The sequence below is a fragment of the Meriones unguiculatus genome, chromosome 4, assembly GCF_030254825.1.
Source record: "Meriones unguiculatus strain TT.TT164.6M chromosome 4, Bangor_MerUng_6.1, whole genome shotgun sequence".
Taxonomy (NCBI): domain Eukaryota; kingdom Metazoa; phylum Chordata; class Mammalia; order Rodentia; family Muridae; genus Meriones; species Meriones unguiculatus.
In genome coordinates, this window is record NC_083352.1 from 77,082,100 (window position 1) to 77,107,327 (window position 25,228).

The 25,228-nt window shown below is 49.8% G+C and overlaps 1 protein-coding gene across 1 annotated transcript; it reads right to left on the reverse strand.

Annotated features, from left to right (window-relative positions):
• Positions 1-6,152: 6,152 nt before the first annotated feature.
• On the reverse strand, positions 6,153-22,316 carry Ssc4d (scavenger receptor cysteine rich family member with 4 domains). Its single transcript, XM_021649324.2, has 11 exons — positions 22,051-22,316; positions 17,888-18,168; positions 16,101-16,136; positions 15,654-15,959; positions 14,394-14,471; positions 13,587-13,901; positions 11,434-11,511; positions 10,495-10,569; positions 10,068-10,379; positions 9,027-9,104; positions 6,153-7,537 (listed from the first exon to the last, which is right to left on the reverse strand). The coding sequence occupies exons 2-11, from the start codon at positions 18,051-18,053 to the stop codon at positions 7,221-7,223; spliced, it is 1,761 nt and encodes a 586-aa protein (XP_021504999.2). The 5' UTR covers positions 18,054-18,168; positions 22,051-22,316; the 3' UTR covers positions 6,153-7,220.
• Positions 22,317-25,228: the final 2,912 nt, after the last annotated feature.

The following is a 25,228-nucleotide window of genomic DNA, read 5'->3' on the forward strand; positions in this document are numbered from 1 at the left end:
CATCTGTGTCTTGAGTCTGGCAACAAAGCAGACTGTGTCTGGACCTGACAGTAACAGTTACCTGACAGTAAAAGATGAGCTTAAGGCCTGGTCTCCTGCTTATGAAGAGGACTGAGACGGCATCTGAGGCCTCCTATACAAAATTGGCAATAGGACCATGGGACTCAAGTGTGGGGTTAAAACAGACCTGTACTGCTACCCTGGGCTGGGCGAGGGTGGTGGAGGTCGATGAATCTGGTACCCAAGGTACCAGACTGCTACTGGGCTGGGCGACGGTGGTGGAGGTCACTGAATCTAGAAGCCATTTGTCCTCCGCCAGGTCAAAGAGCTCGAAGGCTGGAAGTGCCTGTGGCTCTTGTGCTGGTTCAGCCTCCGTGGCTGGGCAGAGGACAAGCCAGCATGGGGGCATTTTGACTTCCAGAGCCAGTCTGCCAGCCGCAGTCATGGTGTGTTGAGGCAGCCGTGGGACCAGCGTGCTTCCCAGCTGCATTTGAAACAGTTACCCGGCGGAGTTGACTTAGCCGTACCCCGGCGTGAGGGGGCATTGCAGACCTCTCTCTCTCTCTTTTAAACAGGAATGCCAACAGCCTCAGAGGAGTAGCCAAGCTGTGGAGCACAGTTTTTGCTGTAGCTGAGCCTGTCGGGAAGGCTCTTCTCTTATTTTTTACGAACTCCTGTATGGTGACTCAGGGACCGTCCTCAGCCGTTCAGTTAAGCTAGCAGTGAGACCATGTTTGCATCTGTAGGACTATACATGTATTTTTGGACGAGTTAGAGGACTTGATCATCTATGAGATGACTATTAACCTGCATTTGTAGGACTTGAGGTTTCATCCCTGTTAAGTTGGAGCCTTAAAAGTCATAAACATAGTCCATTAAAACTAGAGCATAACAGTTTCTTGTATAATTTAGATTATAAAACATCTATAGCTTATAAAAAGTCCAAGGATATATTATATTACCATTTTCAGAAAATAAGACCAAGCATATTTTGATAGTGAAGATATAGCACAATGACCAAGTTTTAACATAAACAAATAAATGCCTCTAAAATTAATAGATACTTACTAACCCCTGAGATTTAGAATAATCAACATAGTAGAGCAGTATAGAAGAATTTTTAAATTACATTTGAATTTATTATACCAAACCTATTGGCCAGAAAACCTAGTGACTCCTGACCACAGGCAGCTCATGGTGGGAGAAACAGCATTTATTTATTAATTTAGGAATTGATAAAGACATAGGCAGTTAGACAAACATTTTAAGTTAGCTTAATTTGAATAGACCTTTATAACCTTGAAATTTTAGCATCATGTAAAAATTATACTGAACCAGGGTTGAATCATATATACTGTAAAATATAACTTTGAATTTTTATAAAAATCCATACCAATTTAAAATGAGATTTGTTGCTGTCTTAGTCTGAAAGGAGATAAAATAAACAGAGTTAATTATGATTAAAATTGTTCACACCATGTAGTCAACTTAAGGTTTACAGTTTAATCTTAAGATTTTTTTTTTTTTTTTTGAGAGTGTAAAAAGAAACCAGAGAGTATTTTATTTAGTGGGTTAGCAGGCAGAGAGAAACAGGCAGGACTTTGAGAAAAGAGAGCTTGGGAATCGCTTTTTACTTCACAGATCGCTCTTACTGTTACTGGATATTAGACATTTGAGTAGGGCAAATATAGGTGTAGAAGCCAGAGGTTTCCCAAAGGGGAGAGAATATGAGGAAGCCGTTCCTGCGAATGAGAAAGGGAAATGGAAGTGGACCGTGCGGCTAGTGGTTCGTCATCCAAATAGCACGGCAGGTCAGGGGCTTAGCCCGGCTAGAACCTCTGTGCCTGGTGCCAGGGCTTTATCAGCAGTAAGGCTGAGAGGGAATCTCATCTGCAGGAAAGGCTAGGGGCAGATAGGCAGCTTTAGAGTGGAGGTAGGAAGGAGTGCAGTGGTGTAGGGCCTACAAGAGACTGCAGTTTTGCAGCTCTGAAAACAGTGGGACAGAAACAAGGTAGTCAAAGCAGCTGGCGGGGGTGGAGGGGAGGAACCAAAGTGGTTTTTTAATATTAAAGATGGCTGCCAATCATGTGACAGGCCTTTATTGCCCCGAGTTGAGATGGCACTTTGTGCTTGCCTTTAGTGGAGGTGGCAGTGAAGCCTTGGTTCCACCCTTTTTATCCCAAAATCAGCTTGGCAGCTAGCCATGAGTCGTGTGTGGCCACAGCAGCCTTCCTGACAGCATGGCGGTCCCTGCCTGGCAGCAGTTCTAAACTGTCCATGGGTGGCACAGCTGAATGGGTGTCGGTGCAGTTCAATAACCCTGCTCCACACATAAGCACGCAAGTGAGGTGGGAAATTTAGAACGATTTCTTGGGGCCTGAGGCGGTGTCAAAATTTAAAGCAGTTTTAAAACCCTCCATGGTGTGCGGCCAGGTCCCGAGGCCTGGCTTACCTAATAGTGAAAGCCAGCACAAGCCAGTGAGGGATCCTGAAAGACTGGAGCAGATGAGGGTACTGGCGAGAAAACGTTTTATTGTGGGCTACACACGCATCTGCCAGAAGCGGGACAGATGCATTGGGCAGCAGGAGCAGACCAAGAGATCATGAAAGGAGCAGGAGATGAGGGTGCGAAAGAAAGACTAGTTGTGGGCAGGCATGTGAAGAGGGGTTCTAGAGAGTTTAAACATTACTAGAAGAGCCCTCGGCACCAAATGTTAGTATTTATATAAAATGCCATGCACACAACCAATCTTAAATCCAATGAGGTTTATTGGATGGAGAGAGAGAGAGGAGAGAGGGAGACATGATAGGAGGAGGGGAGGAAGCACCCCAACAGAGAAGGGGGAGAGAGCAGGAGAGAGGAAGAGAGTGCAAGAGCAAGAAGGCAAGAGAGCAGGGAGTGTCTGACAGGTCACTATGTACCTGGCCCAGATGATGTCATAGGATGCAGGTACTGACATAGGACGTTGTCAGGACCCTGAAGGTCCCTAAGGGAAGGCCACCTGAATTTCCTGCACAGCATAACAGGTGAGGATGCTGTTTCCGAGACAAGAGAGTCCAGGAGTTCATGTTCACTTCTGGCTACCCAGCAAACTTCAGGACCAATATCTTGTCTTGTCTCAAAACAAAACATCAACCACAAAATCCCTGAGTTGGTTGCTCACGATTGCCAGAGGTGGACAGCCTTTTCCAAGCCTGCTGTTCTGGTTTGTTTTTGAGACTGTGTCATATGTAGCATTGGCTGGCCTTGGACTGGCTGTGTAGTTGAGAGTGACCTCACCCTGCAATTCTGATCTACCTGTTTACACCTCTGGGTTTTCAGGTGTGACAGCCACCACACTAAGGCTTTCTGTTTTCTTTCTTCTTTTAAAATCTATTTTCTTTTTGTTGCTGCTGATGTTTTTAAAAATTTTATTACATTTTTATTTAGTGGGGGCATTACATTTTTACTGTGTGTGTGTGTGTGTGTGTGCCCGCACGTGTGTGCCCGCAGGAACGTGTCTACAAGGACAGTTTATGGTGATTATTACTTCTCTCTTTCAATCATGTGGCTGGGAGATTGAACTCAAACCTCAACTTTGAACTATTCAGGCCCAAACTGAGTTTTATGGGACGCTGAGGACTGAATCCAGGTGTTCTTGAATGCATGACAAGCACTCTACCAACTGAGCTACAACCCCAGCACCCTTGGTCTTGGCTTTATTTATTTATTTTAGTTGATTTTTTTTTTCAAAAAAGTTACTGTGATGTAGTCTAGGCTAGCCTCAAAATCTAGCTCCTACTGCCTCAGCCTCCCGAGTGCTCAGAATTACATGATTGTGCCACCACACCCTATTCTGATCCTGGTTTTATAGTTTTAATAGTCCTTGTGGGTGGGTTAAATGTCCTCCATGAAAGGGGGCAGTGGTGCATGCCTTTAACCTCAGCACTCAGGAGGCAGAGTTCGCGGCCTGCCTGGTCTAGAGACTGAGTTCAAGGACAGCCAGACACAGAAAAGCCCTGTCTGGAAAAAACAGAACCAACCAACCAACCAAATTGTCCTTCATGAACACAACAGTAGGATTTCGGATATAGCTCAGTTGGTAGAGTGCTTGCTTAGCACACATGAAGTTCTGGGTTCCTCAGCATTCTGTACAAGAGCAGTGGCGGGCAGGCCTGTAATCCCAGCCTTAGGGTGGTGGGTGGAGGAGGAAGGAGCAAAATTCAAGGTCATCTCTAGCTCTGTGACAAGTTGGAAGGCAGCCTGGACTACATGAGACCTTGACTAAAACATTTTAAAAAGGGAAGGGGGGAAGGGGAAGAAAAAGCAGCCCTTTGGCCCAGAGGTTGTTAGTAAATGCTCTGGGTAAGCAGCGAATGTCTGCAGGGACTGAAAATGTCGCCTCAACACGTCCCTTGGGAACGCTTGACCTTCCTTTCCCTGTATGGACTGCACACAAGACTCAAGCCCACTGCCTGACCAGACCTAGACCTCTCCCCAAGCCAGGACCCTCCCAGACGCATGGGTGGGTCTCAAAGAGGGCGGCTTCATCGACCCTTTCCACCCCCACCCCCGCCCTAACCTGCACTTTGCTGTGACTGGCTAAACCGGTTGCTGAGCTGCCCAATCAGAATCCTTCAAATAGATAGAGGCGTGGCCCGCTTCCGACAAAGGGCGGGCCCTCTTTTGAGCGCCTGTGGTGACTCAGGAGGTGACTTGAGGGGTCGGTGGGGAGAGCCACGTCACGTCCTATCCTGACCGTCTCCTGGCCATTGAGGCTTGTGGGACTCAAAAGGGAATCCCAGCACCTGGCCCCTGATGTTTTTTGGTGGTCCAGGAAAACGTGGACCTTTTGTTGCCGCCATTTGCACAGAACACTTCCGGGGCAATGCCTGTGAGCAGGAAGACCCTGGAAGTTTGGAGTCTGACCTCATGGGAAGTCAATCACAGCTGCCTCGTTCTTTGCTAATCTCTCGGTCCTCAGTGTGTGGCTCCTGCTCAGGTTGTCAGGCAGGTAACAACAAATAGACACAGAAGGCTAGCGAGCTGCCCTTGGGAAGGAGGATCGAACTTCCACTCATCCTCAGGAGCACAGAGACGAGGACTTCAAGTCTCAGTGATGACGGCATAGATGGTGATGAGGGGCTGGGGACGTGATGGTTCAGTGGGTAAAAGCACTTTTAGGAGTCTTTGGGACCCACGTGATGGAAGGAGAACTCCTGTGACGTGAAATCTACCACACACGTGCTTGTAATAATTTTAAGATACGAGGAGCTGAGAGATGGCTCAGCAGTTAAGAGTTCAGTTCCCGGTACCCACGTGGTGTTGTTCACAACCATCATTAATTCTGGTACCAGGGGCTCCGATGCTTTCTGCCCTTGGTAAACACAGGCACATGTGGGCAACATACAAGACCCTTACACACACACACACACACAAAAGTTTTAAATCTAACAAAATAAGAGGCTGGAGAGATGGCTTAGTGGGTAGGAGCGATTATTGTGCAATGTTGAGGATCTGAGTTCAGATCCCAGCGCCCAGGAGTAAAAGAGGATGACTGTAACTTTGACACAGACAGCAGAGACAGACAGAATGACTCCTGGAATTTGTAGGCCTTTAACAGCTCTGGGTTCAGTGAGAGACCCTATTTCAAAAAAAAACCAAGCAAGCAGAAATGGAGTCTAAACGAAGCATCAGGGAACAGCAAAGGCAACAAGGGGGCAGGAAAATTTGTGCCAGGTGTAGTGGCTCATACCTTTAACCATAGCCCTCAGAAGGCAGGGAAAGGTGGAACTCTGAATTTGAGGCTAGCCTGATCTACTGAGTGAGTTCTGGGACAGCCAGGGCTACACAGCAAAAACTTGTCTTGAAAAACTAAAACGACAACCACACACACACACACACAAAATGAACCTAGAAAATCATAGGTGGGGAAAGGGAAGAAGGTGGTGGGGCCTCTTTAGAAGTCCAGGCTGCCTTAAACTCCTAATCTACCTGCTTCAGCATGTAAATGCTGGGATTACATATTTCCGTCACCACCAATCCAGGCAGGGTCCTGGGCCCAGGTCTTTTTTGTAGCCCAGGCTCATCTTGAATGGTTATATAGTTGAGGATGCTGCTCCTGCCTGTGAATGCTTTAAAGAGTTATTATCACAGGTGTGTATTACCGGAGTAAAAGTTGCTTTTGGTTTTTGTCATTTTATTTTCTGGGCTTGTTCAGTCAGGTTCTCTCACAGTGCAGCTCTGGCTGGTCTGGAACTCACAGCATTCTTCCTTTCTCACCCCCCCCCGCCCCCCTCCAGTACAGGGACCACAGACATGCACCAGCATGCTAGACTTCCTTTCTTTTCCTGGATCTAGATTTGTGGGTGTGGAATAGAATGGAGAAGAGGACCCGAAGCTCCTCTAGGGGCCTGAGGCTTGGCATGGTGATTCAGCATTTCCCGGCTATGATGTAGAGAATGTGGAGAACTGGATGACGCTCCTGGACCACAGCCTTTCACTTCTATGCTGGTTTTCTCCAGAAAGTCCTTCTTGGAGTCTTTCCAGCTGCTATGGTACAGGTTCTCAGACAATGACCTCAGTTAAAAGACCAGGAGATAATGCTTTATTGACTTGGCACCTATGAATAGTGGCTCCAGGTTTCTTTGCTACTGCAAAGCGGAGGCTCTGTGCCCAGGGACAGTGGAAACCAGAGATGCCACAGGAAGGGCTCCTCCTGTCCCTGCTTTGAACCCTGCAGCCCCCTTGTTCAGCCGAGCACCATCTGAGTCCAGGCCGTCACCCAGCAGGGAGGGTGATGGCCTAGGACCTTCTGCAGTCCCCTGCCACTCTATAGAAAAAGAATACCCCTTCTGTCTCCCTTCTTTTGGGGGAAGATCAAGATAGGTCATTGGAGGGGTTTGAAGACATTTACAGAGACCCCAAGCTTCATGGATATGGGTAGAGAGAGGAAAGGTCAGGGGGTACTATGTAAGAGTTCCCCCAAAGAGAAGTGAGGCATTCTTCCACATTTTCTGTTTTGGCTGAGCAAAACATTGCTATGTTCACTGTCCTGGGCCTCCAGCAGGTGACAACAGCCTGAGGTCACACAGTAAGAGGGGGGCAGGCACTGTAATGCAACATCCCCCATGCAAGGAGAGAAAGGGGCACCAGGAACTGCAGAAAATCAAGGAGGGCATCCCAGACAAGGAGGGGCAGTTCCTCATAGGAGATGATGTGGGGAGCAGAGCCAGCTGAGTCACAATGGCTGGCAGAGGACACTGGCATCCTCACTGTGGTCACAGTTGTGGACATCCCAGCGGATATGAGAGCACAGTAACAAGGTGCTCTCATCTCCTCGGCATTTGACATTGTCCAAGAGGATGGGGCCTTGGCCTGGACCAAAGTGGGCCTCGCCAGGGGCTGCCAGAGCCTGGCCACATCCCAGCTGGCGGCACAGGACAACGGCTGCCCGTAGGTCCCAGGCATCATCGCAAACAGTGCCCCACCGCTGTCCTAGGAAAAGCTCTACACGCCCTTCACATCGGTGGGTTCCACTAGCCAGGCGGAGGTGCCCTGTGTTGGAGAGAAGAACCTGAGGTCAGGGCTGGAGAGCTGGCTCAGAGGTTAAGAACACTGCCTGTGTGAGTTCAAATCCCAGCAACCACATGGTGGCTCATAAACATCTATATGAGATCTGGTGCCCTCTTCTGTTGTGCAGGCACAATTTCAGGCAGAACACCGTATAAATAATAAATCAATCAATCAAAAACAAACAAACCAAAACCTATGGGCTCATGGGACCTAAGAGATGGCTCCATGGTTGAGGACAGTTGCCACCAAGCCGGATAACTTGAGTTCTATCCCCAAGACCCATCTGGTGGAAGGAGGAGACCAATTCCCACAGGTTGTCCTCTGACCTTCACATTCATACTGTTTTGTGTTTAGAGTATGTGAACACATGCATGCACATATAACAGACAGAGACACTGATACAAATAAAGAAATAATGCTGGACATGATGGCACATGCACGCTTTAATCCCAGCACTAGGGAGGCAGAGGCAGGTGGATCTTTGTGACTTGGAGGCCAGCCTGGTCCACATAACAAACATTAGCTCAGAGCTATATGCACAGTCTCAGCACCTTAGCCACAGGCTAGCTATTTGGAAACTGTAACCATATCTTATCCTATTCCCCAGAGTTTACTGTCTCCGTTTGCACACCTGGATTCTCCAGGATACTTTTTTACTTTTCGTATTTATGTTTGTTTTTCCTTAAGGCAGGGCCTTTGTATATGGACCCAGCTGGCCTTGAATTCACTATCCTTCCAAACCAAGTCTCCAGAATGCTGGGAGGAAAGCCACGAACCATCATGGCTAATTCTGTATTCTCTCACTGTTTGCTTCAACATAGAATTATCATTCCTTCATTTTGATCCCAAATGGAGAAATCTCTAGGTTGTTCTAGTGTTTTGAGACCCAGGCAGGCTTCAAACCTGGCATGTAGCTATGGCTTAGACAAAGCTGGCCTTGAACTCCTGATTATTCTTCCTCAGACTCCCAAGTGTTGGGATTACAGGGTGCTCCAATTTATAAGGTACTCTGTGTTGGAGATAAAGGGTCAGAAAGGGCTGGCCCATGGATGACACTAGAGACTGAACCTGAAGCTCCTGCAGTCTAGACAAGCACGTTACCCACTGAGCAACAGCCTCAGCTTGCCACCCTCAGTCCTAGACTGCTCTGAAGTTCAAACTACCTCCTTCACCCTGGGTATTTTACTCCCATCGATGAGGCCTGAGACAAGTGTTTATGACTTGATCAGTAATCCAAGCTTGGTCCTTTCTCAATCCTTTTTTTTGTTTTTGTTTTTTCGAGACAGTTTCTTTTTTGTAACAGCCTTGGCTGTACTGAAACTCTCGTTGTAGACCAGGCTGGTCAGGAACTCACAGAGATCTGCCGGCCTCTGCCTCCCTAGTGCTGGGACTACCGGCGTGCGCCACCTCACCCAGTCCACCTTTTACACTCAGAATTCCAACCTCATTTCCAGTGGCAATAGACACCTACCATCTCTGGGCCAAGGGCTGGGCATTCGGGTGGTCTCAGAACCAACCTGCTGGACCTGGAGTCCCAGCTCCTCTGGGCCTGGCTCAGCAAGGGCAGAAAAAAAAAGAGATGGCTGTCATATGGGGAACATGCTGCTTAGAGCCAGGTCACATTTCCTACCTTACCCAGCTTGTACAGAAAGAACCTCGAAGAACTGTTCTCCTGGGCCTGGGCATCAAAATAAAGGTGGAGATAGCACTTTCTACAGCAAGCAACGAACAGAAGCAATTGACAATGTCCCGCCAGACTCTGCAAACGCCCTTTTTTCACTGATAGTTCTGAAAAGTCAAAAGCCAGCTTTGGGAAAGCAGTCCGTTTCACCTGCTTCTCTAGTAATAGAGAACCTTGACTCAGCAGGGAACCTCAACACAGCTCTTCTCAAATCTGATATCACAACAGGAATCCTCCCTAAGCCGCGCCCTATTCTCTCCCTGCAGAGGACTCTCCCTGCAGAGGACTCGCCCTTCCGGCAACGGCCCCACCGCGCAGCCGCGGAGTGCCCGAGGGACCGGCTACCCGACTACGCGCCACACTTCCTCTGCAGTGCAGCAGAGATTGCCACTCCTACTCCCCAGCAGCCCCCGTCTACCCTTCACTGCGGCGCCTGCCGCGAGGCCACGCCCATTCTCCAGACCACCCCACCCACAAAGCAGTGAGTGTCTTTCCAATCTTGCAGCCGCCCTGAACGCTACGCAGGCTTCGCCCGTGCCCCCTGCAGACCCGGCCCCACTCCCACAGAGTGCTTAACGAGGCCCCGCCCACAGGGCAGCGGAGTCCCACGAACCGCGCGGCTAAGCCGCTTTGTGCTCCGCCCCCACGCGAGACCCAGCCCTTCTCCTGACTCAGCCCCGCCCTCATGGTCTGTGAGCGCATGCGCGGGACCCCGCGCCTGCCTCGCCCCGCTGCTCCGCCCCTTCTTCAGGGTGTGCCCGCCCACATACCCTTCCCTTTGGCCCGGACAATTGCTCCTGGGGCTCCACCCCTCCCGCGCCACCGCTTCACCTGCGCACAGCGCTCCCGCGTCTTCGTGATGGCCGCAGTTGTGCTGGCCCCAGCCCAGGTGGAAGCAGTCGCTGAGGCGGGCCTCGGTACCGGTGCAGCCTACGTTGTCCAGCAGCACAGGGCCCCGGCCATAACCAAAATGACCGAGGCCCGTGGCGCCGAGCGCGGGCCCGCAGCCCGCCTCGCGACAGGCCACGCGCGCGTCCGCGAAGTCCCAGTCGTCGTCGCACACCGTGCCCCAGCCCCCGGCGTACAGCACCTCCACGCGGCCGCGGCACGGGCTCGGGCCGCCCACCAGCCGCAGCCTACCGCCTGCGGGGCGCACAGGCCGGTGCCTGAGTGCTGGGCTGCGGCTGCAGGCTCCGTACTGCAGCCAGCCAGCTCCCACCGCGCCCACCCACGGCGGCGCCCCGGTAGGGCCACTTACTTTTCTTCCCGGAGGCCCAGGCTGCTGTGGTGACCTTCACGGTATCCCTGGAAGGCAGGGCACCGACTCCTGTAGCTGTGGAGACAAGGGAGCCTTGGGAAGACGCGAGAAGACCATATACCACACCCATGCCTCACTCTGCCTCAGTCCCAGAGTCACTCACTGCACTGTCTGCCGAGTAATAAACACATTTTGAGTTTTTACACCCCCTTTTCTACAAACTACAGGCTCGCGGCTTGGCTTGCCTGGAACTCACTAGGTAAACTGAGCTGATCTCAGACCCGCAGAGCTCTGCCTCCCCAGTGCTAGGATTAAAATCTCTTGGGTTTTTGAGACAGGCTCTTGCTGTGTAGCTGCAGTGGGCTTTGAACTCCAAAGCTGACCGCAGTTTGTTAGCCACCATGGCTGGTTTATGTGCTGCTGGGGATGAAAACACTGGACTTGCTCTTGAGTTACATCCCTCAACTCCCGAATCTTAATTATAGTAATTTAATCACAGTGATGGCTGTAGCTCTAATTCCGAACTTACTTCTAACCTTGATTCCCGATTTGAATTCCCTCACATGGCCTCTCTGTTCCCTACCTCAGCAGCAACCCCTAATTTAAAGCGGGCTTTTTTTGGGGGGGGGGCTTTTAAGACAGGGTTTCTCTGTATAGCCTTGGCTGTACTAGATTCACTTTGTAGACCAGGCTGGCCTCGAACTCACAGAGATCCGCTTGCCTCTGCCTCCTGAGTGTTGCCATCACACCCGACTTTGATTCACAACAACTCTCTTACCCATCCTTGATTCTTCAGAACTCTGGGTGTCATCCGTGCTCATCTCTTCTCACCCCATCTCTACCATTTGTCCCTTTTCTGTGTGTCTAGAAGAGCTTCCTTAGTTCCCACCCCTACCAGCCTTGTCCCAACCCTTCCAGCCAGGAGGGCAGGCGCTTTACCTCCTGGCTCAGTGTGCCACACCCCGTCTTCTTGTGTGACAGAGGGAGGCAGGGCTGTGAAAGTTGGAGGGCTCAGAACTGGAGCAGGAGAGAAGACAGAAGAGTCAGTCATAGGACTAAGGTTGTCTCCTAGAAAGAAAACGAATTTTACCTCCAGGGCTGGGAGCCCTGCCCGGATATAAAGCCCTGCCCAGCTTTGACAGTAGTAATGTAGGTGTGGTACACAGCTGTATGTAGGTCTGTTGCATGCTTTCATTTCTGTGTCCAGTGTTCTTAAAAGCTTAATGTGTACAAAGTAGAAAGATGGAGAGTTTTGCCAACTAAGGGCCTCTATACTAATTTCTAAAGGACTTACAGAAAAAGCCAGTTTTATGCTGGGATGTAGCTCAGTTGGTAGAGTGCTTGTCTAGCAGACATGAGGCCCTTGGTCCACCTTAGCATCACATAAAATGGGTGTGGCCGTACATGCCTGTAATCTCAGCACATTGGAGGTGGAGGCAGGAGGACCCAGGAGCTGCTTAAAAGAGCGACACCGAGGCTAGAGAGAGGAGGCAGTTTTACTGAGAGAATTCTACAGAGATGTTGAATGAGAGAACAAGATAGACACAGGTGAACACAGGAGCCAGAGAATGAGAAGGAGCCAGAAGAGTAGAGCAGTTTGAGGACGAGAGAGAAGGCAGGCTGAATAAGTCAGCCAAGAGAGGAGTTTGAGCCAGAACAGCTGAGTTGAACCGGCTGAAACAGCTCATTAAGAACAAGAAAGTGTGAGCTTATTAAGCAGTAAGTCTCAGAGGCTGAAAACGTTCTAGGCCTCGGTTAGATTCTATGGAGGCCAGAAGCTTCCAGGACTAGATATAGGTTAGCAGACAGGCAGTAAGGCTTTGAGACAAGAACTGAACCAGGCTAGGCTAAAAGAAAGGACTGAAGAATCTTTATCCTACACCATAGATAAAATGAGGCCAGAAAAGGAGAGGGAGCATGAACTCCACTGAGCAAGATCAGTTGTGATTCTACGAGGGCTCTGGGAACCTCTTCAGATCTCAGCTGTCCCATCTGTAAGCTGGGAATGATGCCTTTGGTTTGTTAGAAATACTTCCCAGCTAAGAGAACAGAGTCCATTTGAGAAGTGGTGGTGTGGCCCTATCAGCCTTATTTGCTGGGCTGAGGGTGTACTGAGCCCAGTGATAGAGTATCTGGTTTACATGCACAGGTTTTGGGTTCGATTCCTCTGCATCTAAGAGCAACAGTAGTAACCCATCTGTTTGGCTGGGTGTGGTGGCTAGTGCCTGTAATCTAGGGAGGCCAATATAAGAGGATCATCATATATCAGAGGCCAGCTGGACAAGAGTGAGAGCCTGCATCAACAAGACAAAAATCACCTCTATTTTATTTTACTTTGAGACACGGTCTCACTAAAGCCCTGTTTGGCCTTGAACTCAGAAAACAGCCGGCAAGTACCTCCTAAGAGCTGAGATTAAGGGTATGTACCACCAGGCCTAGCCCCTTCCCCACCTTGGACATGGTTTTATGTAGTCCAGGCTGGCCTCGGATAGTAGGGATACCCACGATCATTGTGGCTAACGTCCTGAGTACTGGACTACAGGTATGTCAGTTTGCCCCGTTTATGTGGGGCTGGAGAGCAAACCCAGGGCTTCATGTATGCTAAGCACTCCTTCCTTCAACTCTCCTACATCCTCTGACCCAACGCCAACACCTTATTTGCTGAAAACACCTCCCAAATTGGAGAATTTGGTCCATATGGGGAAATATTCTATTATTAGATCCTCAGGATTGCAGATAGCTGGCCTGGGTTCCGTGCTTAATTATTTTGAAAGTATTCTTTGAGGGAGCAATCTGAATAGTCCGTGAAGAATACTTGGAAGTGGCTAGAAAATTCTGGAAGCATTCTTAGTAACAGAGGAATACTACGATAGTCTATAGAGATGCAGCATGTGTGAGGATGAGGGTTATACTGAGTTGTTTCCCCAGAGCAGGCCTGAGATAGTACAGGTAATTTCAGAGCCTTTCCTGAGAGACCTGTAAAGTACAGTTAGCCAAATGCCTTTTCCCATCCAGCCCGCAGTCAGCGTCTTCCAGTTCCTCTGCCCACCCTTCCTCCTTCGAAAGGCCCCGCCCCCCCGTGCCCCTGGCACCTGCACAGAGCGCCCCAGCATCCTCGTGGTGTCCGCAGTTGTGCACACCCCAGCCCAGGCTCTGGCAGGCTGCCAGGTAGGGCTCACCACCTTCGCAGTGAACGTTGTCCAGCAGGATATGCCCGGTTCCGTAGCCGAAAAAGGCGTTAGTGGTGGCAGCTAACGCAGCCCCGCATCCCAGCTGGCGGCAGACCACCTCGGCGTCCGGCAGCCCCCAGTCATCATCGCACACCGTGCCCCACAGGCCGCCGTGCAGAATCTCCACTCGGCCTTGGCACGGCCCGGCGCCGCCCACCAGGCGCACGCTGCCCTCGCCTGGGGACGGAGAGGGTGGGAAAGCAGCATCTTACAGGGCCATGAGGAGGTATTTTCATCCACTTCGTTAACGCACTGGGCCTCCCCAGGGACAGCTCCATGGGCCGTAGGACCAAAACCCCAGGAGGGACACGCTAGTCAGCCCACCCCATTGACCAGGCCTTCTGACAGTTCAGACAATTGGATTGTGGGGCTCAAGGGGTTTGGATTGTTATCATCCTGACCCCAAACCAGCCTCCTCTTTCCTGTCCCTGCTCTACAGGCCTTCTAGAATATGCCTGTTCGTCATGCACAGGCACATCCAAAAACCTCACTTTGCAAGATGTAGCTGCCACACCTCTTCTTCCATGAAGCCCTCCCCGACCTCTTGATAGATGGGACCCGCCTCTAGGCTTCATCCCTCTACTGTTTCTCAAAAGAGGGTCCTTGTTACTACACCGCAGACATGAAGCTCTCACGCCCCAGTCTACTGAGGCTCGCACCATGACTTACCTTTCCCATTTTGGAGGGCTGTAGGGGGTGCCATGCTGGCCAACACCTTCCTTGTTGGGGGCTGTGTGTGCAGGAATTCTGCAGAGGAAGCAGAGACGTAGGGCTCTCTCTGTTCTCCACCCTCATACACAGCATGGGAGGGCCAGGTGTCTAGAGCCCTAAGCTACCTGCTTCCAAGACCAGGCAGCTTATCTGCATATCGTCTGGTCCCACACTTGCTATGTGGCTGAGAATGACCTTGAACTTCTGATCCTCTTATCTCCCAAATGCTAGTAAGATAGGTATGTGTCACCATGCCTGTCTAAAGGCCCAGCTCATCAATTTTTTTTTTAGTGTGTGTGAGAGTGGTGCTGTCTATTGCTCTTTGTATTATTTATTGGTTGGTTCTAATACATATTTTAGACTGATTTATTTCATGTGTCTGAGTGCTTTGTGTGCATGTATGTTCATATACCAAGTACATACCTCATGTCTGCAGAGTTCAGAAGCACTCTGGATGGCTATGAGCTACCATGTGGGTGCTGGGAATCAAACCTGGGTCTTCTAGAAAAGCAGCAAGTACTCTTAACTGGGGAGCCATCTCTCCAGTCTCTTAAACCCAGTTCTCCACGCAGTTGACATACTGGCAGAGCTCATTACAAACACTAAATTCTCAGGCCCCACCCCAGACCTGCAGAATCAGAAACTCTAGGCGGCAACTACAGCTTGTGTTTTCATAAAGCTTGCCTGCTAGAAAATGGTTCTCAGGTTTCTCTGACTTTGTTGGCCAGGGTGACCCCAGTGGTCTATATAAAATGGGGGGGGGGGGGTAAGCCTGCTGTGGTGGTACAAGCCTGTAATTCCAGCATTTAGCAGGTGGAGGAAGGAGAATCAGGTGTTCCAGGCCAAGGTGGCCTGTATGAGAATTCATCTCAGACAGACAGACTGACTGACAGATAGCTAGACAGACAGAATGACAGAAGGCCTGGAGATGGCTCAGAGGTTAAGAGCACTGGCTGCTCTTCCAGAGGTCCTGAGTTCAATCCGCAGCAACCACACAACCACACAGTGGCTCACAACCATCTATAGTGAGATCTGGCGCCCTCTTCTGGTGAGCAGGTGTACATGCATCCAGAACATTGGATAACATGATAAATTTATAAAAAGATAGACAAACAAATAAATGGAGGGAAGGGAACAGGCTCAGTGGTAAATCACTTGCCTAGAACCCTGCTGGTAGCCCAGGAGCTTGCCCGAGCCTGCCCCCCCGCCTTCACTCACCATCACATAGGACCGCCACATCTTCATAGTGGAAGCAGTTGTGGACGCCCCAGCCCCTGCTGCCACACTCGCTCAGGGAAGCCTCCTGCCCGCGGCACTCCACGTTGTCCAGGAAAATGGGGCCTCTGCCCTGGCCGAAGGCTAGGGGCCGGGGCACCGGCAGCGCCAGGCCGCAGCCCAGCTGACGGCACACCACGTTAGCATCCGCCACGTCCCAGTCGTCGTCGCAAACGCTGCCCCAGGAGCCGCTGTGCATGACCTCCAGGCGCCCCCGGCAGCGGCTCGGGCCCCCCACCAGCCTCAGCTCTGTGAAAAGGGGGACTAGCTGTGTGCAATGGGGAAGAGGGAGTGCCAACTACAGTGTGACGCGGGAGCCTTCTGTCAAACTGGTGTCACTGGCCACGCTAGCTTGGGAGTCTCCGCGAGGAGGGGGGAGGCGGAACCTACCTGGAAAGGGCAGTGGAGAGGGCTGGAGGGCGCTGGCTGAAACAGACAGGGGTGGGGCGGGGGGCACCGTGAGTCTCTGCCCAGCTTCCCCGTGGATCACACTGTAACTCCCCTCCTTCCCGAAGGCCTCATCATTTCCTTTGGGGACCACTTTATAAAGCTCCCTGTTCCAGTGGTCCATCGGCCACCGCAGACTGCCCCGGACCGGTTTGTCTTCTCGAGCAAACTCTCCTAAGCACTCCCTGCTACCTGCAGGGTTTTTAGCACCTGAAACTTGTCTCGTCTCTACAAAGCAGCGTTTTGGTGCATCTTGTTTCCTTTTAAGAATTAATTTATTTTACTTTTTTTTTTTTGAGACAGGGTTTCTCTGTGTAGCCCTATCTGTCCTAGAACTCACGTTATAGACCAAGCTGATCTCCAACTCTGAGATTCGCCTGCCTCTGCCTCCCGAATTCTGGGATTACAAGGCATGCACCACCGCTGAAGAACTAAAATTTTAATGTAGCATTCACAGATGTGTATGCGTGTGGATGTGAAAGGACAGCGTTCAGGAATTGAACACAGATGGCTTGCACGTGCTTTTATCTGCCAAACCACCTCACTGGCCATTTTAGGATTGTTGTTTTAAATTTCATTTTTATTTTATTGTTTTGTCCATATGCAGTACCGACAGGGGCCAGAAGAGGGCACTGGATCTCCTGGAACTGAAGTTACAGATGCTTGTGGGACATTATGAGGGTATCACAACTGAATTTCAGTCCTCTGGAAGAGCAAACAGGCCAGTGCTCTTACCCAGCAAGCCATATTCTCCAGTCCCTTTTTAATGATCTGGAGTCACATAGCCTGGGTATCCTGGAACTTGCTGTGTAGATGAGGCTGGCCTTGAATTATTTTTTTATTTTTATTTAATTTACTTTATTTTATGTGCGTTGGTTTGAGAGTGTCAGGCCTGGAGTTACAGACAGTTGTGAACTGCTATGTGGGTACTGGGAATTGAACTCAGGTCCTTAGGAAGAGCAAACAGTGCTCTTAACCACTGAGCCATCTCTCCAGCCCCTGGCCTTGAAGTTTTACTCTCCTGCTTTTACCACATAGGTGCTGAGGTTACGGGCCTTGGCCAACATTCTTCATACTTCTTTTCTTTCAATATATATGTATATGTTCACACATATACATACATTATATATATATATTTTCTTATTACTATATATCACTGTTATATGTAAATATGATATATAAGATATGCATTTGTGTGTGCACCTTCATGTGTCATGTACCTGAACGATGTGCAGGACTGCTGGTGTGTGCATGCCCCACAGCACATGTTGAAGCCACAGGACAACCCTGGAGAGTTGGTTCTCTCTCCACCATGTGGGTTCCAGGGATCTAACCCAGGTGCCCAGGCTGGTGACAAGCACCATCACCGCTGAGCCATCTTGCTTGTCCTGTTTTCATTTTGGTTGTTGTTGGGCTTTGTTTGTTTCTTTTTTCAAAATAGGGTTTCTCTTGTAGCCCTGGCTTAAGCCCCGGCTGGCCTCGATCAGCCTAGCTCTGCCTTCTGAGCACTGGTATTGCTAAAGACCTACTACACTACTGCCTGGCTTGTTTCTGTTGTTTTCAAACATGGTCTCATGTAGCCCAGGCTGACCTAGAACTTGGTATGTAGCTGAGGATGACCTTGATCTTTTGATCTTTCTGCTTCCAAGGACTGGTCTCCCGCCACAGCTGGACAGTGGGGGATACTGAGGGCTACATAGAAGCAGCAGGGGCTGACTCCAAACACTTACCCAGGGGGAAGAGAAGAAGGAAGGACAGTGCTGGGGGGAGGGACAACGGTGCAGCACCCCCATCCCCAGGCTTCCATCCCCTGCTCCATTCATCAGGCTGGAGGCCAATTTGCATCTCTGCTTCCTTGTGTGTCCAGCCAGCGGATGGCTTTTCAGACAGTCCCATCAATAATCTGAGAAGTCACAGCTGGAACATCTGGAACTCAAGATCCCCAATGTTTGCTTCCAGCTGCATGGGCCAGCTGCAGGGGGAAGGACATATCCACATGGGATTGACATTCCTGGTGGAGGCAAAGACAGGTGCAAAAGCTAGGAGATGAGAAAGATGAACGTGGGCTAAGACATGGCTCAGTTGAATGCTTGCCTAGAATTTGACAATGAGAGTCTGGAGGTATGGCTCAGCAGTAGAGAGCCTACCCAGAATCCCCTATTGAAGAGCTGGGAGTGTGACTCAGTAGTAAAGTCCTTGCTGAACTCACACAAGCCTGTCCTGGGCCCATTCTCAATACCACAAAAGGGGAAGAAAAAAAAGATGGAGTATACCTGAAATTAATAAGGAGTTGCATTTGGCTGTAGCTAAGGCTACACAAAGGCAAAGGACGGTTTACGGGCTCACAGGCTGATGGGTTCTAGCCCTGGGAGACCCATTAGCTCTGAGTTTATCCTTTAGGCCTTCGTAACCCATAGTGTAGTTGGTACCGAGGGTAGTTCTTAAATAGCCCAGTTAATTTTAGGGGCCTGTGAGTATATATTTAGATTTTATTTATTTACTGATTAATTTTATTATTATTTTGTTGGTTTTTGGTTCTTCAAAACAGGGTTTCTCTGTGTAGTCCTGGCTATCCTGTAATTCACTATGTAGACCAGGCTGGCCTCTGAGTCCAAAGTCCTGGGATTAAAGGCGTGGGCCACCATCTTCCAGTAGATTTGATTTTCATTGTTTTGTCTGTGTATGTGTGTCTGTGGGTATTGGTGGGCGTGTCTGTGAGGGTAGGTTGGTATATGTATATGTCTGGGTGTCTGTGGGTGTGGATAGTGTGGGGGGAAGTGAAGGGTTGGTTATGTCTATGTGAGTCTGGGTGTGGCGAAGGGGCCTAGACCACGGGATTCATACACGCAGAGCAAGTGCTCTACCACTCAGAAACATCCCTGCTTCTTTTTGTTAGTTATTTAGACTTGCTCCATGTAGCCCAGGCTGGCCTCCAGTTTGCTATGGAGCCAAGTGAGGTTCTCTGATTCTCTGCCTCTACCTCCTGAGTGCCCAGGAGTGTAGCACTGTACTCCATTGTATGTGGGGTTCAGATCCAGGCCTTCTGCAAGATAAGCAATCACTCCCAACAATTCAGTTAATTTCCCATCTCCCTCTCCTTTTTTTTTTTTTTTTTTTTTTTTGACAAAGCTTTAGTATACAGCTCTGTCTAGAACTAGCTATAGCAACCAGGCTGGGCTTGAACTCACAGAGATCTGCCTGCCTCTGCCATCTGAGTGCAGTTACTGTTTCAAGAAATAAGGTGCAGAGAAGTGATTGGGGAAGACATTTGACATCAACCTCCGGCCTCTCATAAACTTTGTGTGAAGACCTACGATAACACACACATGCACTTACACACGGTGGAGACAGGAAAATCAAGGGTTCAGGTTGGGCTGGAGAGATGGCGCAACACTTATGAGAACTGGCTGCTCTTCCAGAGGACCTGGGTTCAGTGCCTGGTACCCATGGGCTCACACCCATGCCTAACTGCAGTTCCAGAGGACCTGATGTGCTCTTCAGAGCGCATTCGGGCCGGGCACACACATGGTATACACACACACACACACACACACACACACACACATACACACAGGCAACACACACATAAATAAACAAATACATATTTTAAAAAAAAGAGTTCAAGGTCACCCTCAGCTACACAGCAAGGCTGAAGTCAGCCTGAGCTACGGGGGCCATGCCTTGAAAATCAGACAAAACAAAAATCCAGTTACGGTGATTTACTTCTGAGGCAGGAGGACTGTCACTGTTTGAGGAATACCTACCTATGGAATACCAGGCTAGCTTGAGCTATAAAGCATAAACAAAGCATGAGACCCAGGCTTAGCTCTCCATCCCTCTCAAAAAATAAATAAAATAAAATAATCCCAGAGGCCTCTATAAGTTTGAGGGCCAGCCTGATCTGAAAAAAAGAGTTTCAACCAGAGCCTGTCTGAAAATAAATAAATGAATGCATACATACACATACATAGAAATAATTCTGTGATCTTGGTGAACTTTTACACAGTTTGCAAGATCAGCACCCACAACCGTCCCACAGTTATGCCCCTCTTCTTGCAGCCTGCTGAAGGAGTGTGAATGTGGGTGTTGAGAGTTTGGGCTGGGGACAGATGGAGGCTGTTTCAGAGGCTGATGGCGCTCTGGACTCCAGATAATGAGAGTCACGAAAGAAGCACAGATGCCGAAAAAAGCCGGGGTGCCAAGCAGGCAGGCCCAGGCTTCTCCAGCCAGACACTCTGGGGCTGGGCATGGTAAGAGCTTGGAGAGGAAAACTGGTCCTGTGTGGGTTCCTTGGAGTTGGAGGTGCCCAGGGCCTTCCTGCCCCTCCCTAGAGAAATCTCTCCCTGGCTTTTGACTCCAGCCTGGCATGCAGACAGTGCATTAGGCAGAGAGGTGAAAACAGATCTAGATGTGGACACGAGGTTTTCAACGCGCCATTCATGGAAGCCCAGGATAGCCCCCAGCAGAAGAATCACCCTTTGTCTTCCTCCTGCCCTGACTGGGGACAGCTGGGACACGGGAAGGAGAATTTTAAGAAGGCTGGCAGCCACAAGCCAGTCTTTTCTGGTGGGGATACATGGTTTCCTGGGCCTTCCCCTGGCTCCCGGGCCACCCACTTCTAACGCTGCCCTTCCCCCAACCCAGGCCAGTTCACTCCCTTCCGTGAGGGACAAACGTCTTCCAAGGCCCCTGCCAGAAATCCTCAGCAGCCCCTATGATCTGCCCTGCTTCTGCAGCCTAGGAGCCAGTGAGAAAGCCACTCCCCCATAACAGCATACAGGGACTTCAAATCCCACATCCTGACTCTTTATCATGTGTGTGCATCGGGAATCCAGCTTCGTCCTCACAGCCTTTAGCTACAAACTGACCCCTAGAGTCTGCTCCTGTCCCATTCTCAGCGGACAGTAGGGGAGACTGCCTCATTCCTGTCCTGAGCAGCCACGGCTTTTTGTTTGTTTTTGAGAGAAGGTTTCTGATTCCTTGGTAGTGAAAGGTGACCTTGAACTCTCCACCCTCCTGTTTCTACCCCTGAATGCTAGGATTGTTGGCACGTGCCACACCACATCCATCTGCCAAGGTTCTTTGAAATACCTGTTCTCTTGTTTTATGGGTGCGGGTGTTTTTCTTGCAGGTATTTATAGGCACCACATACATACATAGAGTCTGGGGAGACCAGAAGAGGACTACAGTCACAGAGTGCTATGAATCGCCATGTGGGTCCTGGGCCTCAAACCCTGCAAGGGCAGGAAGTGCTCTTAACTATTGATTCGGGGTTCTTGAATGTCCCCAGGTTTCCCCTCAGCTCTGGTAGGGCAGGTGATTAGAAGCTTTGAAGCCCTTTGTTGTTATTTGCGAAGTGCTCTCATATTCTTTCTCTTTACTTGTTGCCACATTAAACGGGCTAATATTTAATAAAAGGTTTCCCCAGTTCCTGGCCTACTCTAATGTGCTAGCTATTGCTACGAAGGCCCCTATCTGTAGACCCTCCAAGACAAGAGCCAGATCTCATTCAATAGTTGTACATGGCACAGGGTGTTCAGGAAATGTTTGTTGAATGACTGAATGAAATTGTGGCTATGAAGTCATGGAAGGAAGCAGTTAGAAGGGTCTCTGGAAGTGGTCAATGAGTTGGCTCAACAGGTAAAGGCGATTGCTGCCAAGTCTGATGACCTGAGTTCAATTCCCAAGGACCCATATGTTGGGAGGAGAGCACGCTCTTCTTGCAAGTTGCCCTGTGACTGTCATGTGTGTGCCTGCACACACATAAATAAATAAGTGTAATAATAATTTTTTAAAGAAGGGACTTTGGAGGTCTTCAAAGGAAAGTGTTATTACACACAGGGAGAACACACACACACACACACACACACCAGTAAAACTGAAGGATTCTTACCTGTGGGAATGTTCTGGGTTCTTTCTGTCTCTTCGGCTCCAGATAATCCAAGTTCCAATCACTGCCTCCGCCCTGGGGAGTTTAGGAAGGGGAAGGGCCCCCCAAACGCAGACCAACACAGACCTTTCTTCTTTTCTTTCCGTAGCTAGAAAGAAAGAAGAAGCAATGTCCCTGGCCATGGAGCTGCTGGTGGCCCCAGCCTGTCCCCACCTGACCTTCGGGGCAGAGAGAGGCAAAGGAGAGTGGAGGTGGTCTGCAGTGTGTGAGCGGGGGGCCAGAGGAAGGGCAACGAGGAAGAGGAGGAGCTATGAGGCCGGTGGCCCCTCCTTCCTCTGCCAGCTCCCTCTGCCAGGCTCAGGTTGCAGAAAAGCCTGAATGGGTCCTCACCCCTGTGCAGGACCGCTGAACATCAGACACTGGTGATGGATGGAAAGGCAGCCTGGGCTACACTGTGAGATCAGCTACCTAGTGAGATCCTCTCCCAAATAAAGAAATGGAGGGTGAGAGGAGGAGTCAACATTCAGGGAGAGCTAGACGGCTCAGTGGGCAAAGATGTTTGCTGCACATGCCTGGCAAACTGAGGTCAATCCCTAGACTCCACATAAAAGCGGAAGAAGCTGGGCTTGGTGGCACACGCCTTGGATCCCAGCAGCACTCTAGAGGCAGAGGCAGGTGGATCTTTGTGAGTTCGAGGAGGCCAGCCTGGTTTACAGGGCATCCAGGGCTACACAGAAAAGCCCTGTCTTAAAACAAACAAACAAAAAACAAAAAACAAATTACTAAGCATGTTAGAATAATTTAATTTTTTTTCTATGTCTGAGTATTTGCTTGCATATATACATGCCTACGCACCACATTTGTATCTGGTGCCTTTGGAGCCTCTGGAGGTCAGAAGAGGGTGCGGGCTCTCCTGAGACTGGGGTTACAGGCAGTTACAGTGAGCTGCCTTGTGGGTGCTAGTAAGAGCCTGAGTCCTCTGCAATGGCAACATTGATCTTAGCCACGGAGCCGTCTCTCTAGCTCCTCTATTTTCTGTGTGTGTGCATGTGTGCCTGCATGACTTTATGTGTGTATTGTACATGCCGGAACTGGGGTTACAGATGGCTGTGAGCTGCCATGTGGGTGCTCAGACCCAAGTCCTCTATAAGAGCACCAAGCGTTTTACCTACTGAGCCATCTTTCCTGCCCCTTTCTCCGAGTAGTCCTGGCTGTCCTAGAACTCACTCCGTAGACCAGGCTGACCTCGAACTCAGATCTGCCTGCTTCTGCCTCCCCTGTGCTGGAGGGACATTCGCCACTGCTGCCACCAAGCTATTTATTTTTAAAGATTTATTTATGTGTATTTATATATGTGTGTGTTAGTGTATGCCTTGTGCAAATGAGTGTCTGAGGAGGCCAGGAGAGGTTGTCAAATGCCCTTAGCTGATATTACAGGTCGTTTGTGAGCCACCCAATATGGGTGCCGGGAACTGAACTCAGATCCTCTGGAAAAACAGCAAGTGCTCTTAACTATTAAGCCATCTCTCCAGCCTTTCTCCCTCCTTTATGTGGATTCCAGGGATTGAACACAAGTCCTTTGACTTTGATGCAGGTACCTTTGTCTTCTGACTCATCTCAACAACTTCCCTTGTTTATTTTGTGAGATTTGTTCTTAAGGCTGGTTTCAAACCAATGATCCTCCTCAGTCTCCCAGGTCCTGCGATTTCAGGACAATTTTTCTGAGACAGGGTTTCTCTGTGTAGCTGTCCCGGACTGGCCTCAATTTTTAGACCTGGCTGGCCTCAAGCTCACGGAGATCCTCCTGCCTCTGCCTCCCTGAGTGCTGAAGTTACAGGCGTGCACCACTGCTCCTGGCTAGCTCCCTCCACTCCTGCAGCCTGTAACTCATGCAGCCTGTAACGGAGGATTGGCCTAGTTCAGGGAGGAATGGGGATGACCATAAAGCACTGATTAGCTCTAATTTTCCATCTTCGGATCTCCAGCCCTGCTCATTCTGGGACTAGCTCAACCAGCAAACAGCTGGGCATAAGAAGCTTACCAAGGCCACCCTCCTACTCCTAGGAACCTGTAACGCTTTACTAATTCCTGCCCGGAGCGGCGCTGTGGGCACCCAGTTCTCATTGCCTCTATTCCTTCTTCCCTACCGGCGCTGACTACACCATGGATCAGTTTCAGGCTTCAGTATTCTTCCTCACTAAGTTCAACATCTCAGCCTGACACCCTCAGGGTCCTGCCTGGCCCACTTCGGCAGCATTCTCTGCTCATCTCCAGGGACCTGGGCTCCAGTCACTGGGCATCTTGGCAGGACATTTGAGGGTCCATCTTGACTCACACAGCTGCCTCTGTCAAAACAGGGCTCCTTGCTTACTTCCCAAAAAACAAATGGAGTGAGCACTGTCCCTCACATGTAGTCAGCCTTGTAATTCCTCCCTTAGCTGGATGTGGTGGTGCATGCCTTTAATCCTGGAACGCAGGGAGGCAGAGGCAGGGGGAATCTCTGTGAGTTCAAGGCTTGCTCTACAAAGTGAGTCCAGGATAGCCAAGGCTACACAGAGAAACTTGTGTTGAAAAAAAAGTCACTTGGCATCAAGACATCCTAAAACTAAAGTCAGCACAAAGTCCTGGGCTTGACTCCCATTGTCACAAAAACAAAACACAATCTCAAAGCTGGGTAGGGTGTTAGTGTCCCTAAAATCCTAGCACTCCAAAGGCTGAGACAGGAGGATTCTGCTGTTTGTTTGAGATAGGATCTTACCATGTAACTCTGGCTGGCTGAATTGACCTCAAATTTAAAGAGATTCACTTGCCTCTGCCTCCTGAGTTTCTAGGGGTTTATGGGTTTGGTTTTGTTTTTTTGTTTTTTGTTTTTTTTTTTTGTTTTTTTTTTTTTGAGATAGAGTCTCACCTAGCCAGCCTGGAACTCACAAAAAATCCACATGTCTCTGCCTCCTTAGTGCCGTGACTAAAGGCGTGTACCCTCACAGCCAGTACTGGGAGGATTCTGATTTTGAGGCCTGCAGTCTGGGGGTACATAGCAAGACCCTGTCATCTCCCCAAATTAGTTTATATAAATATCACCACTGGAAAAAATGTTAAAGCCTAGGAGGGTGGCAAAAACCTGGAGGCTGAGACATAAAGATTACTCTAGCCCAGAGTTCAGGGCCAGCCTGGGTAACAC

Coding starts and splice junctions, on each gene's coding strand:
- Ssc4d (XM_021649324.2), bottom strand. CDS start 18,053: ATGGGACTGTCTGAAAAGCCATCCGCTGGCTGGACACACAAGGAAGCA. Junction 11,512..13,586: donor TGCTGGGGCGCTCTGTGCAG/GTGCCAGGGGCA, acceptor CTCCTGCTCCAG/TTCTGAGCCCTCCAACTTTC. Junction 10,380..10,494: donor CTGGGCCTCCGGGAAGAAAA/GTAAGTGGCCCT, acceptor TGCGCCCCGCAG/GCGGTAGGCTGCGGCTGGTG.